The following is a 14,261-nucleotide window of genomic DNA, read 5'->3' on the forward strand; positions in this document are numbered from 1 at the left end:
ATTAGACCAGCTTTAAATCGCAACAGTTTTTAATGGGGGGGGAAAAAAAACAAAGAATACAGTGTTCTACAGAAAATTACATGAATCAAGAAATCAAATCAAGGGGTATGAATTTACACACAAAACAAACAATGTTTGTATATACACAACTAGTTTATTCGTTTAAAAGATGGCTAAAATGAGTAGATTTTGTGTGAAAGAACTGTTGTTTGGTTCCAGTATCCAGATTTATTTTGTAATGGTATTCCTGTGAAAACGAGATAAAACGATTAACAGTAAAAACGTAGATCGAGCAAAATAGCTGGAATGCAAGTCATGAATAAATACTTACGCATTCATGCTCTTTCCGCTGCCACTCAGCACAATATAAGGAGTTTTCTGGGACTTCTGCTTTTCCTGCAGAAGAGCAACGGTGCCAAGAGGAGTGTCACTGCTGCTCATCTTCTTCAGCAGCTGCAGGAAAACAAACAGGCAAAAAGTCAAATGACTTATGTCCCATACAAGAATCATGAATTAAGACTTTATGATTTTAATGTGTCAGTTAATGGTGCTTTGTGTTTTAATATGCTTGGCGATCTAAAACAAAACATACCGCCTCTTCCTCAAGCTTTTTCATCCTCCGCTCCGTCTTCATCTTGCCAGAGCCCTTCCCATGGAAACGATGGGACAGCTGTCTGAAAGCCTGGAGGACGACAAAGGAGGCTGAGCACTTATACAGACTAGGGATGTCACGAGAACCGATACAACGGTACCAAAGTCAGTATAAACATTTTAAAATCCTGCCGGTACTTGTTTTTCTAGTGAGGCTGCAATTCTTCCAGAACTGACAGGGGCAGGCAGAGCATACGCCTGGAAGTGTTTCAGTCACTCCTCAAAGGGTAAAGAAGAAAAAATGCCTACAAGCACACAGAAGAACTACACGTGGAAGATGGCGATGATATATTATGAATATGAGTGTGTGAGACTTAAATGAGAGCGCGCAGTTCTGAAAGCACAAGCGCTGCGCATGATCACGCACACACATAACTGTCTGACAGCTTACAGCTTGTTCATTAGTTGTGTATCCGTCCTGGTTTAAATAATTGTTGTTTATGGTAATGGTTTTAAAAAATGTCAGTGAATTTAAACTAATGTTTGCATTCAGAGTATAGGTGTGTGTGTGTGTGTGTGTGCGCATGTGCAAGTGCGTGTGTGTTATTTGAAGGCCAAGTGCCACTAATGTTGTGTTTTTGTAATGTTAAATAAAGGAGTTAATATTTAAGTATTATTGTTATTTTTTCCCCTGGTATCGACTTGGTATCGAGTATCATATACTTTTAGTGGTATCGGTACAGACTACTAGATTTTTGGTGTCGTGACATCCCTAACACAGACATTTCAGAAGGAGGAAGTTGTCTGATGTGACTGGTTGATAACAACCACATGTGCACGGACCTCTTTAGGGCAGAGCTTGCGACCAGATTCGTCAACGTATTCGATCTTGATGTCTGGCTTGTAGTTATCCTTTTCTTTGAAATCCTGTGTGAAGCCTCTGTATTCCTCCCTCCTGCTGTACTTGTCATCAATATTCCTGTGGTGGACAGAACAGGAAATGGAAACATCTTCGCTTTTTATAACAACAAACAACCAATGGCGAAAGTTTTGTTACATCTACTTACATCTTGTCTTCGATGCAGTAGTTATCATTTGGCAGAGCTCCTTTTGGGGCTTTGACACGAGCCACCTTCTGCATCTGTGTGTCCAGCAGTCCTGAAAAGGTTAAATGCATGTTTAAAATTTTTTTTTATTAAAGTTATATTTAAGGGCTTTTATGCCTTTATTGGATAGGACAGTAGAGAGCAGACAGGAAAGCATTGAGTGGAGAGAGGGGGTGGGATTGGCAAAAGACCACGACACGTGAATCGAACTTGTGTCGCCGCGAGCACAGTTGTGCTATATGTGACACTGGACCACAAAATCAGTCATAAGCCGCTGGGGTATATTTGTAGCAATAGCCAAAAATACATTGTATGGGTCAAAATTATTTATTTTTCTTTTATGCCAAAAATCATTAGGATATTAAGTAAAGATCATATTCTATTAAGATATTTTGTAAATGTCCTACTGTAAATATATCAAAACTTAATTTTTGATTAGTAATATGCATTGTTAGGAACTTCATTTGGACAACTTTAAAGGCGATTTTCTCAATATATTTATTTTTTGCACCCTCAGATTCTAGATTTTCAAATAGTATCTCAGTCAAATATTGTCCTATCATAACAAACCATACATCAATGGAAAGCTTATTTATTCGAAAAATTGACCCTTATGACTGGTTTTGTGGTCTAGGATCACATATGTCGGCGCACTAACCATAAGGCAATCGGAGACAATTGTTTTATTTTTAATAAATTTGATAAGATTCTATTCGGTTCAAAATCAGATTTGGCTGATCTCACCTTTGTTTTTGCACAGAAGTAGAGCAGCAGCGAGACCAGAGTTCACAATGGGCTCTTCATCCAGAATAGTCGTGGAGGCTGTTGAGAACTATAACAAAGCATAAAAATCATGTTAAAGTGAGGGTTTCACAGTCCAACTTAATTGCCGTCAGTGAGGTGAGCAGAACACTCACATCTGCCTGGTTTTTCTCCTCATCCAGGTTGACGGTGCTCCAGCCCACATTGTCATCCATATCAGAGTCTGACTGTCCGCCTCCTTCTTTCTCATTGTCCTTTTCAAAGTCCTGTATGACCCAAACAAATCAGACATTTAATACCAGCAAGTGAAACAATATAGCTAAAGTGGGAAAGGGTTGGAATGGTGTGTACCATAATATCCTCTTGGTCCTCTCGGTTGCCTGACAGCCCGTAGGTGGGGATGTCTCCAAGAGTGCGGCAAAATTCAGAGGTGGCATTAAAGACAATGTTGTTTCTTTTGTCTGGGTCGTTGTCATCCTCTTCTGTCTTCACCAATTGATTCATGTGCTGAGCCACCTGAAAACACCAATACAAAGACAGATACAAAAGAAACAGTTGAATAAACATTATTATTGTTAAATAGGGTTGCCCTCAGCTAAAGATTTTTCTGGTCGAATAGTAGTCGTTCATTTTAAGCATTAGTCGACTAATCGCACATTTATTAATAAACCATTTAAATCATTATAATGCGCCTTTAATTGCCTACGTAGCCTATAAGAGCTCAAGCACATGTATAAAGCTTGCCACAGCGCACCGCAGAAGTAATGATAATGAATGTGTCAGGGAAAAACAGTAAGGAGGCTGCATTAACATTTTAATAATGTATTGATACACTAGTACTGTCTTTGTTTTCAGCATAAGAGATGAAGTCGTGTCATCTCCGCAGTAGTGATGCACGTTTCATACGGATTACATAATCAGAGAATATTTGTCTGTCATTTGAATTGGTTCATTTGAAAGTCGACATTTCGCTCTCTATAGATATATTTTAATATCAGTAAGGCAAGTATATATGGAGATTTGGAGTGTCGCGCTCAAGTTCACAGAGACCAAGACGGCAGAAAGCACATCCTGTTTGCTTTCATTATTTTACAAAAGCGCATTGTTATTGTGAGTGCACAATACCGATTCGAAAGATGTATTATTCTTATCTGTATGACCAAAAATGACGGAGTATTTTAAGAGCAAATGACCGCTCCAGCGCCTCTATCTGTCCTGCAGTGAGCGCTACTGTTCAGCTTCCACACACTCCACACAGACACTTCAATAGTGCACATTTCTCTAGGTTAACATTAGATTGAACGGCCATGTAAAGTTGCTAATATTTGCATATTTCAGATGATAATCCATATTTGAGGTCGATGAATGTTAGGCGAGCGTTTGGATGTCCTGCCCGAGTACTGTATTTACAACAAAGACCAGCCGTTAACGATCTGTCCCTCACGGACTGCGTGACTTCGCCTTTTTCTGCGACTAATACAATTTTGGTCGACTCTTAGGGGCAGCCCTATTGTTAATTATTATAAATAGGTATTATTCAACATAGGATTAACACAGCTACTAAAAATGTATGTAATTATTTCAAGTAGCAATTGGTTATATTTTACTTTGTAATTTCACTGACTTTATCAAGTAGAACATGCATAATACAAAGATAATACAGTGACATCTGTTGGATGGGAGGTGTACTAAAAAAAGTACACATTTACAGTACATTCAACCACTGCTTTAGACAAAAACATTTTTAAAAATAGTCCCTTTTTTTTCTTTCAGACTTTTTCTCCGATTTTTGCAGCCTAAAATGACTGATTCTGCGGCGTCATTTCTTCTATTGTTTTGCAGTGTATATTTTCAAAAAAATATATACACTGCAAAACATACATATACCACAGACAACATTGTTCTACCAATTTAATTACTTTTCTGAACTCAAGGACCATTGAGAGAAATAAAAAGAGAAACTTGAGTGTTGTCCTCTATAAAGCCTACTGTGTCATATTTAATGCATTTCTAAAGACTAACTTATCAACATGATCAAGACTTGGTTGAAATATTTTTAATACATGAGCAAAATTATTAGTATTAGAAAAATCATGTTAAAATGCATCAATGAATGATACAACAGGCTTTTGAAGAACGTTTATTTGTTCATCTCTAAATCATCATTTATATGCATACTGAATTTCATATCGTTATAAAAAAAAAAAAAATTTAAACATTAATCTACATTTTTGGCCATATGAATAACTGCACCAAATTGTTATTTTTGCTCAGTTTGGGCCTCCAAATAATATTGAGATGTTTCTCCTCTCCAAATTCTCACTATATGGGCCATAAAAGCCAGATGTATCAAGTATATGTCAAAACAAAACATCACAACTTTTTTTGCCTTTTATATTTTGTTTAAAGGTAAAAAAATAAAATAAAATAAAAAGTTCCATTTAAAAACAAAAAATAATTCTGACTTAATTATTTCAAGCTCTTCATGGCTAATAACAAGTTTTATATAATATTTATAATATAACAAAGTTAACTTTAAACATCATGGTAATTTAGAAGAATACACAAAGTTTTTTCTGATAAAAAGTGGTTTCATAAAAATCATAGCTAATACACAAATCTAAAGGGCTATTTGAAAACTTTACTTTCTTTCTTCTCCATGACCAGTGTGTCAGAAAAAGAAAGTAGCGCAGCCTTTTGTGTTTACAGGGGTAACCATGGAAACGGCACGATTTCTGTTGTCAGAGAGTGAATTTACATATTTATTCAGCATTTCCTTCACTAGTTCCGTCATGCTCCTCGTCCATTTTGGGGTTGTTTACAGAGTGTGCGAGCCACTTTTATGCTGCATACATGCAGTCGATAAACTGAGCCGGTAGATGGAAATGTCACTCAGAGCATGCGCACTTCTGTGTGTGTGTGTTAGAGAATGCACAATCGATTCGAAGTGGGTTTTGGCTGAATGCATTTTGCGATAGCGTCACACAAGGCATCTAGGCCCAAATTCTGCAGCAATTTGGTAAATTGCAAGCTTCACCGCATTATCTGAATTATTAGTTTGTTTGTATATACATGTGTATATATTATTCTGCATTGCCAGAGCAGCGCTTCAGGAATGAAAACTGCTGACCTTTTCTCCCGAGTCTTTGAGCATTTGTTTTTGTCTGAGTTTCCTTTGTTTCTCAAGCTGTTTCTGGAGCTCCTGCTCAGCTTCATCCTCTTCTAATACAGCAGGCTCTGGAGGGGTGAAGTCCTCTGAGAGAGACAAGGAGAAAGCGTGTGAGTGCAGAGAATAGTGATGCAATTCATTTGAATTTCAAAGAGATAAACAGATGCCTTGAGAAAAAGAAAAAACTGGTTTTAACTTTAGACATGAAAAAGTTCTCTCTAACCATCATCACTAATGTCCATGTCAGCCATTCTAATGTCATCTGACTGCTGGAGGACATCACTGGCCTTGCTGCTAGTTTCTATAGCAATATCTCCAGGCTCCGCCCTCTCCTCCTTATCAGCTTGCTTTCTACCTCGACCTCGAGACCTGAGTGCCAGAACCGGTTTTGAGTTGAAATAACTGTGGTGTCGCTGGAGTTTTCAACAGCAAATGAGTTAAGGCTTTACCTGGAGCCAAAATCTGTGCTTCGAGTTTCATCCACCAAGAGGTCATGAGCCTTGAGTACTTTCTCTTTCTTTCTGATTTTCTTGACTTTGCATTTGGTCTTCTTAAAGCCCACCTGGTGTCACACGTCATAAAAAAAATTAACATCAGTCAAGAAAGAAATCAAATTCAAAACCCAGTGCACTTAAGCAGATTCTTCTCACCATCTCATGTGGTGTGTAGTATTCACTGGCGAGGGTGAGAGCAGGCATGTCCAGAGACTGGGCCTGATTGCGCAGGTTCTCTCTGATGGCCTGCAGCTCCCGCTCTCTCTCACCTCCCACAAAACCTCCAGTACTAAGCCTGAAACTCTTCTTCTTCTCCCCGTCGATCTCCTCATCGTACTTTGACAGCACAGACTTTGGCTTCAACTGGAAAGAATTCAAAGGAACACGCTGAATATTAGGCAAGGAAGAGGAAATCACATAGCAGGTTTTTAATTGGTTAATAAAAAGTATCAGTGGTATTTTTGGCCATGTGAGGTTTCAATGCATTTGGAGAATTTGGAATTTCAGATGCAATCTTACAATGACCATGTCATCCACACTCTCCTCTTCTTCGTAAGGTTTATAATCTGGCTTCTTCTTCTTTAGCTCCACATTTTTTTCTGCTTTCTCTTTGTCTACCAGACCCACATTCACCAGCACATCCTCCTTCTCCTCCAGAACGCCTGTGAAAATCACCCACGCAGAGAAACTTTGAGTGTGCCCACGAGAGAGTGTGTAGGTGGTGTCAGTGATTTAGCAGATGCTTGTTCATCTAAAGCAACAGTACATTTATCCACATTCAGCATCATCATGTTAGCTCACCTTTGTCTTCTAGAGTTAAGATAATGGTTTCCCCCTCTCTGAAAGACTCCATCTTGTGTTGAACCTTCAGCCCTTTGAGATTACGTGAGCCATATGAGTCCTGGTTAGTAAAAACAGATCAATCAAATCAACATCTAAATGAATATGCTATGTACTATGTAACTCATAAATAATACATTACTAAGAAATACAAACATATAAAAAGTATGAGAAACCTTTCCACCAACAACTGTTACATGATCAAAGTTATTTCACTATTTTCAATCGATTTTTATGCCGATTAAAGCAGTGGTTTTCAACTAAAGGACCAGGGCCCATTAGGAATGTCAGCAAACTTTGAAGGGGGCCTAAAAATGACTAAAATGATTTAAAATAAGGCAAAATAAATATTTAAATGAGCTAAAACAGCTAAAAACCAAGGTATTTCTTATTTCAATTCACCCCTTAACAACTGTTATTTTTTCCTTAAGAAGCAGGTTTCCCACGGTCTTAGAAAACCCTGTATATGAGGAAGTCTAATTTTAAAATGTGTAATTTCTAAACATGGAAAGACATATACTTTAATAAAATCTTAGCAGGACTCAAACTCGGGACGCAACGGCACAATTATGTCGGCGCGCTGACGGAAATTTTTATACTGAATATTTTCTAGTTATGCCAATCTCTAAAATATTAGTTATTGGTTACAAATTACAATTTGTGAGTAAAAAAAAATCATTCATTTATTAATTTGAATTATTGATCATTATTTGTGAATAATTTTATATATTGTAGTGTAACTATTTTAATTATTAATTTTATTATTTTAATATATTGGCCCTCCTAGTGTAAATAAAAAAAAACCTCTGTAAATGAGTAATTGTGACATCACAGCAGGGCTTTGAATATTGTCTTAGTGGAAAAAAAAAGGATTGTGACTGAGGAAGAGAGGAACAAGAAATTAGGTCAATAAGGTCACACACCCTCTTTTCCTGTGCAAACTCCTGCTCGACCAGATTGCTCACACCAAACTCTTCATCCATCTCCTCCAGGAGCTTGGCCTGTTTAGAAAGGAATTGCACAGAAAACAAAAAAAGACTGATAAAGGCCAAACGAAACAAAGCTAGTCATTTGGTTGTCTCTACAACTGTCACTTCTCTCTATCCTCACCCTCTTCTCCGCCATTTCCTTCTCCTTGGCTAGTTTGCGACTCCTCTCCACCCAGGCAGCTGTGTCATCCAGCCATGGTTCTTCGTCCCCAAGCACCTTCACCTTCCTGAAAACACAAAGTCAGATATTAGTCAGATTTAATGACTAACAGGGAATTGCAATAGTAGAAGTTCTGTTATCTTTCGCAGGTAGCAAAAATTTCCTACCCCAGTTTCTGATTGAGCAGACGCTTCTCTTTGAGAGCAGCCAGTTTCTCTCTCATCTCAGCTTGTTGTTTGATATGGACAGGATTGATGGTCTCGGCCAGGAGGGGCTCCTCCTTAGTTCCAGTCTCTAAGAAACCACCAAACAATCATAGATTTAGAAAAAAAAAAGCTTTAAATAAGATGTTGCATTCAAAGCAATTACACTAACATTAAAAAGTGTGAGGTCAGGATTAAATTTTTAATGTTTTTAAAAGAAGTTATGCTCACAAGGCTATATTTATTTGCTCAAAAACATAAGTAAACAGTAATCTAGTGAAATATTATTACAATTTAAAATAACTTTTCTATTTGAATATTATGCACTTTTAAATTTATTCCTGTGATGTTAAAGCAGAATTTTCAGCATCATCACTCCAGTCTTCAGTGTCACATGACCCTTCAGAAATCATTCTAATATTCTGATTTGGTGCTCGAGAAACATTTCTTGTTACTATCAATGTTAAAAACAATTGTGTTGCTTTATTTATTTATTTTTTAATTAGTACAACTGTCATTAATAAAATCATTAACTTTAATTTTATTGATTTAAAACTTTTGAATGGTAGTATCTAAAATAGCACTTTGATGTAACATGATTATCAAATTCTCACCTTTCTTGTTTTCATTGAGATCAAGGGGTTTCAAACCTAGTTTGGCTCTCAGTTTACTGCAAAACAAAGAGCAATAGCATTTAGAAAAATATACATGTATATTAATATTTGTATTACATTTTCTTTCCCTCAAATTATAAATAACAGTGTGCTACAAAACATACTTGGTCTCTTCAATGCTGAGTGAAGCATCACCACTGGCAGATTTGGGACCTGGCTCTGCAAAACAAGATGTTGACAAACATGAACACCATCTAACTCGATGACTTCTATCAAAGCCATATAAATTATTTCAAGTGGGACAATGATGGTGAATATTAGTCATAAATGAAGATAAGATAAAAGCTGCGTTTCAAAACTTAATCAGCTGCCAGTGCCAACCTATAAAGGCTCAAACATGCTTTCAATGTAGGCAGTCAGAGTTCCTTACATAACTTGCAAGTAATGGTTTTCATCCAAGTATATTGATATAAGAGAGAGCATTCTGGGATCTCTTTCACACAGAGTTTAACATATTATTTCTGCCATTTTAGAGTATACTTTGATGACAGTGGTGCAGAAGAGCAAGTCAACAAAAGGTCTAGTAACTATTGAAGTTTGTGGACAGGATGACTGACCGCTGTTGCCCTCGAAAGCAGGATCAAGCTTCTCTTTCTTGACTCTTGGCTCCGCATTGCTCCTCTCTGCTTTACCGCTCCTGTCTTTCTCTGCTCCCCGGCTGCTCCTCTCTCTGGAGCGGGATCTCTTTCTCTTCTCTCGCTCGCGGTCCTTATCCTTGTCTCGATCCTTGTGACGGTGTTTCTTGTGCTCACGGTGCCGGTCCTCTGGATCCCGGTCCTTCTCCTTCTCCTTCTCCTTGTGTTTCTTTGATGAACCCATATCGGCTCTGTTCGCGGCTAAATGTGCTATATGTACCTTACTGCTCTCTGCTGCACTTCAGTTGATTATAACACGGCAAACCGGTAAATATTTACGTAACGTTAATATTAACAGTAGAAAGACATCATAATAGCAAAGCTAACTTATTGTATGCGCGTTGTTATTAAGACATTATTTTGTATTTACTTGATCAGAGAAAATGTAAGTACTAAACAAACACAGCTAGCACTACTGCAACAACACAATCGTATGATGAACGCGGTGCTGTACTGACGACTTCCGGGTTAAATGGACAAAGATGGAGTTGCAGCGCCACCTATAAGTATGGAGGTCGTTAAACTCTGAATTTTTGACTTCCTTCAGTATAAAGACAGCTATCCTCATTTATAAAACTAATTTACTGGGGTTTGTTACGCTATGTTGCTAAAAGTATTACTTCACAAAATAGCCTAAATAACTGACTTTTATATTCCGTGTTGTTGAATGTAGCCTAGTAAAATATTTGTAAAAACTTACCTGGAAAATAATTACATTAATTTGTAATTATTAGATTTATGAACGTGAAGAGAAACATTTTTAGTTCAGATATTTTTGTATAGCACTTTTCTTTCCACAATGAATATTCTTAAATAGCAATAAATAACTACAGAAAATAGTGCTTCACACTCCCTAGTGAAAAAGTTGTGGTGAGGAGAAACTCCCTAGAAAGACACAAAACAAAAATACAACCCTTTTCTGGAAAACTAGACTAAAAATCTCTAAAGATCAACTTGTTAACTTTTTAGATTTGTTTCACAAGGTTGCAAAGGGCTGCACCATAATTTAGAGGCTATGCCTAGGCCTAGTACAATTACATTTGAAATTCAAACAAATGATATAACCACTGTAAGTGTAGTGATTATATATTAAGATATAAACAACCCAAAAATTGCTTGCTTTGGAGAAATAAAAAACACCAACAGTTGAAGTAATAGTGGTTAACAGATTTAATTGCAAAATCTGACTGTACATAACATAATTAAGAAAATACAAGCTTCATTTGGCATGATTATTACTAACATCAATTTGGAGGACAAAAGGGAAATAAGTGAAACCATAAGTGAAAATATTTCCATTATTAATATTAAACAAACTAACAAGAAATGCAAATGAAAACATTAAAATAAGTGAAACAAACAATGAAGCTCTGAGTTCATAAAACAGCTGTTACATTAAATCTCATGAAACAGATGAATGCACAAACATCTAGTCATGTAAATCAATTGTATGATAAATGACCAAATAAATCATCCATTGTTCATTAGTGTCATTCATTATTTCCTATTATTATGTTTTGTTGTTGTAATTCAGATTATGCCACCAACAACACCAAGCAATAATTAGGCCCACAAGGCCTAAACCAGATGACAATGTCTAATGGGGTTTTCAGGCATCCAGATCATTTTGCTGAGAAGCACTTGCACACCAAGATCTCCAAAATGGACTTGAATAATTTTTTCCAGCTGTTTTCACATCAGGAATTCTTACGCTAATGAGAGAAAATGACACGTATGTGACAATGACACAGAGCAGAAAATACATATACGTTGTAAAGTGTAAAAAATATCGTTCAATAACAGATTTAGTTTTTTGAACCAGTAGCATAGCTTTTTAATACAACGCTGAATTATGTTGATGACAATTTTTTGATTCATTCCATTATGAGATAACTCCTGGTATCTGGACCACAAACTTTTAAATCCTTTAAAATTACAACAACAACAACAACGTGAGACTCTACAATTGTCCACTACATATTCTTTCACATTCTTATTCCCATGAACAAGAACCGTTCTACCAAGAACCCCGTCTTAAGAAGTCAACCATGCTGTATGCTATTTTTAGCTTGTCTGCTGTCTTGCCATTCCAATTTGACCTCCTTATAATAACCACTGCACACACAGCCCTGAGCACAGCCCAACATCACAGAAGGCCTTTTATGCAAATTAACATGCCCAACTGGCTTGAAAATACCTTGTGGTAAAAATTAAAATAACTTTGAAGTCCAGGTCCCCGCGGCATCATTTACCTTCATTTGAATTCATGAACAAGTGCACATTAGCACTCCTGAGGAGGAACCTGTAGCTCCTTCCATAGGGTTAACATGTCTTTCGGGGTGCGTTTATGGACTAGGAGAACGTTGTGATACGCACATGGCTTCTCCCGCAGGTCTTCTGGAAGATCAAAGGTAAGAAAACCTGAATGATGAGTGGGGGACACCCCGAGCCTGTGAAGGCACATTCCTAAGTAAACATCGTCAATAGGAAACAAGCTGACCCATCGAGAGACCTCCTGTAGACGTAAAGCCAAAGCACCAGTGTAAACCACCCCTCCGCCTCCTGCGTAGGCTGGATACGTTCCTTTATAGAAGCTTTCGGGTATGTAATATTTAGTACCAGGTTGCCGATTGGGCCAGGCATTGGCAATAACATCCCCCACAACAAAATCATCCCGCTCTTTTGTCTTATTTCCATGCGTCTTTTGTACGCCAACATGGTTTATGTAGTCCAGCAGAGCCTTAGTCCTAACAAACACATCATCATCTCCCTTGAAAATGAAGTGGACATGAGAACAGCGCTTTGAAAGCCAGTCCCAGAAAAGTACATCCTTCAGGGTGAGGTTGAAGAAAGTGTCTTTGAAGTCCCACAGGAGGATGTCCTCATGGGTGCTGCTCTCCAACTTCAATAGGGCGCTCAGATCTGGATGAGGCCCTGTTTCTGTGTCCTGCCTCGCAAGCAAGAAGACAGTGCGTAGTAACCAACTTCTTCCTCCACTGTCCCCTTGGATCCAACCGCTCCTTCCCCATGTCTCTCGGATGGCCTGCCTGTTCTCAAAGTTCCCGACTTGCGATTTGATTGCCATGAGAAGGAACGGTGTCTTAGAGTCCTGCACGGCACACAGATTGGGTTGGTCCACGAGGACAGTGTAATGCCTGCAGTGCATGGACAGGACAAAATCTTTCATTTGATCAGGAAGGGTGTTAAAGTCAGGCAGGTGGGACGCCCAAGCCGCGTCTTGTTCACAGGCACCAGTTTTTTCCATCTCTTGCAGATGTATTGCATCAAGGCTTGGACCTTGGACCTTGGACCTTGTTCCGTTAACTCTCAATATGGGGTTGTGCTCTCTATCCCAAATGTGCTGGAGGCGGTTCCACAGTGCCCCGTCCTCTAGTCTGAGATTCCAGAATGGCCGAACTGGATGGGATGCAAGAGCTCCTGAGTTTGTGGAGGCTCCGGTGGCAATGAAATGGAGGGGCAGCTGCGGTAGTGGAGGGGAGTAGGAGACGGCTACAAATATGGACACCATGATGTACACCAACAGGTGACTTACCATCACACAAGGCAAGAGACACAGACATAGGATCTTTCCATTGCATCTGGAGCGTGCCATGGACTGGAAGAGAATGAAAGACATTGAGAGGAACAATATATTATGAAGCAGTGTAAATGGATATTTGATACATTCCATCAAATTTCTGTGAATTACAGATGAGTTCAGTGAGTGGTGAGAAATCTCAGAAAGGCCAAGCTGTTTTTATTAAAGGGAAATACTAGGGCTTCTGCCACTAGGAGGAAGTCTCTGAAGAATTTCATCTCCATGGTTTGGCCTCGTGAGACTCGTTATATGCACCTGACCGGGCAACGTCCACAGCATCCTACCGCCCATGATATTTACATCATGTACTTTAAGACCACAACATTTACTCTGCATATAGAAATGCCTTGCTTACAGCACTGTTTCATTTATTTTCCCTCGGGCGTCCGAAGTGCACTAATCTGGGATGGAAAAAATATTCACTTATTTTTGTTTTCCCCAACAGTAAAAATATTTCTACAGAGAAAACTGTTTCCTGCAACATTTCAGGATTTCATAATTTTTCAGACATACTCAGTACCAGTGCATGATTAATTTACTCAATAATTAAATAAAAAATAAGAAGTTTAATTACACTTTAAAGAAGTCACATTTCTAAGAACACCTTAAGCTTTTTAGCTGAACTAACTGAAATATCTTACAAATAATAATATTTCTTACAAATTCTTCTGTAATACTGTAGAGAAATCATTCACAATACCTTCAGATTAGATGTTCAGTTGCTCTGATGGTTTTTGCAAAGCCTGACACTTATCTTGAATTTTCTCCCCATGCAGTCCCCATCGTTTCTTCACAAGCCCCCAGAGGTCCCCAGTGTTTTTTCATGCTGATTGTGGTGTTTTCCAAGAATGCACAAATATTAAATTGATCTTTTCTTGTTCAAACATTATGTCCTGGTTCTGTCAGTACAGTGTTAAAATTGAACCATAAAGCAGGATTGCCTCTCAACCTCTTCACAGGTGCAGGTACTAAATAAGAACATTTGCATGCCACAGGTGATTTGAGGAGGCACATAAGCCACACCTACATATATTACATCT

The 14,261-nt window shown here is 38.2% G+C and overlaps 2 protein-coding genes across 2 annotated transcripts; both read right to left on the reverse strand.

Annotated features, from left to right (window-relative positions):
• Nucleotides 1-11: 11 nt before the first annotated feature.
• On the reverse strand, nucleotides 12-10,090 carry sart1 (spliceosome associated factor 1, recruiter of U4/U6.U5 tri-snRNP). The gene is made up of 20 exons (XM_058758257.1): nucleotides 9,546-10,090; nucleotides 9,093-9,147; nucleotides 8,929-8,984; nucleotides 8,279-8,405; nucleotides 8,073-8,178; nucleotides 7,886-7,963; nucleotides 6,924-7,023; nucleotides 6,642-6,784; nucleotides 6,279-6,485; nucleotides 6,078-6,190; nucleotides 5,852-5,997; nucleotides 5,590-5,714; nucleotides 2,811-2,975; nucleotides 2,615-2,725; nucleotides 2,442-2,529; nucleotides 1,659-1,749; nucleotides 1,435-1,570; nucleotides 593-682; nucleotides 332-453; nucleotides 12-247 (listed from the first exon to the last, which is right to left on the reverse strand). Exons 1-20 carry the CDS (start codon nucleotides 9,805-9,807, stop codon nucleotides 229-231), a joined length of 2,340 nt encoding a protein of 779 aa, XP_058614240.1. The 5' UTR covers nucleotides 9,808-10,090; the 3' UTR covers nucleotides 12-228.
• A 1,567-nt stretch (nucleotides 10,091-11,657) lies between these two features.
• On the reverse strand, nucleotides 11,658-13,236 carry si:dkey-175m17.6 (N-acetyllactosaminide beta-1,3-N-acetylglucosaminyltransferase 2). Its single transcript, XM_058758628.1, has one exon. The coding sequence runs from the start codon at nucleotides 13,234-13,236 to the stop codon at nucleotides 11,905-11,907; it is 1,332 nt and encodes a 443-aa protein (XP_058614611.1). The 3' UTR covers nucleotides 11,658-11,904.
• Between the last annotated feature and the right edge of the window lie 1,025 nt (nucleotides 13,237-14,261).

This window comes from Onychostoma macrolepis, chromosome 21 (assembly GCF_012432095.1).
Source record: "Onychostoma macrolepis isolate SWU-2019 chromosome 21, ASM1243209v1, whole genome shotgun sequence".
NCBI classification, from domain to species: Eukaryota; Metazoa; Chordata; class Actinopteri; order Cypriniformes; family Cyprinidae; genus Onychostoma; species Onychostoma macrolepis.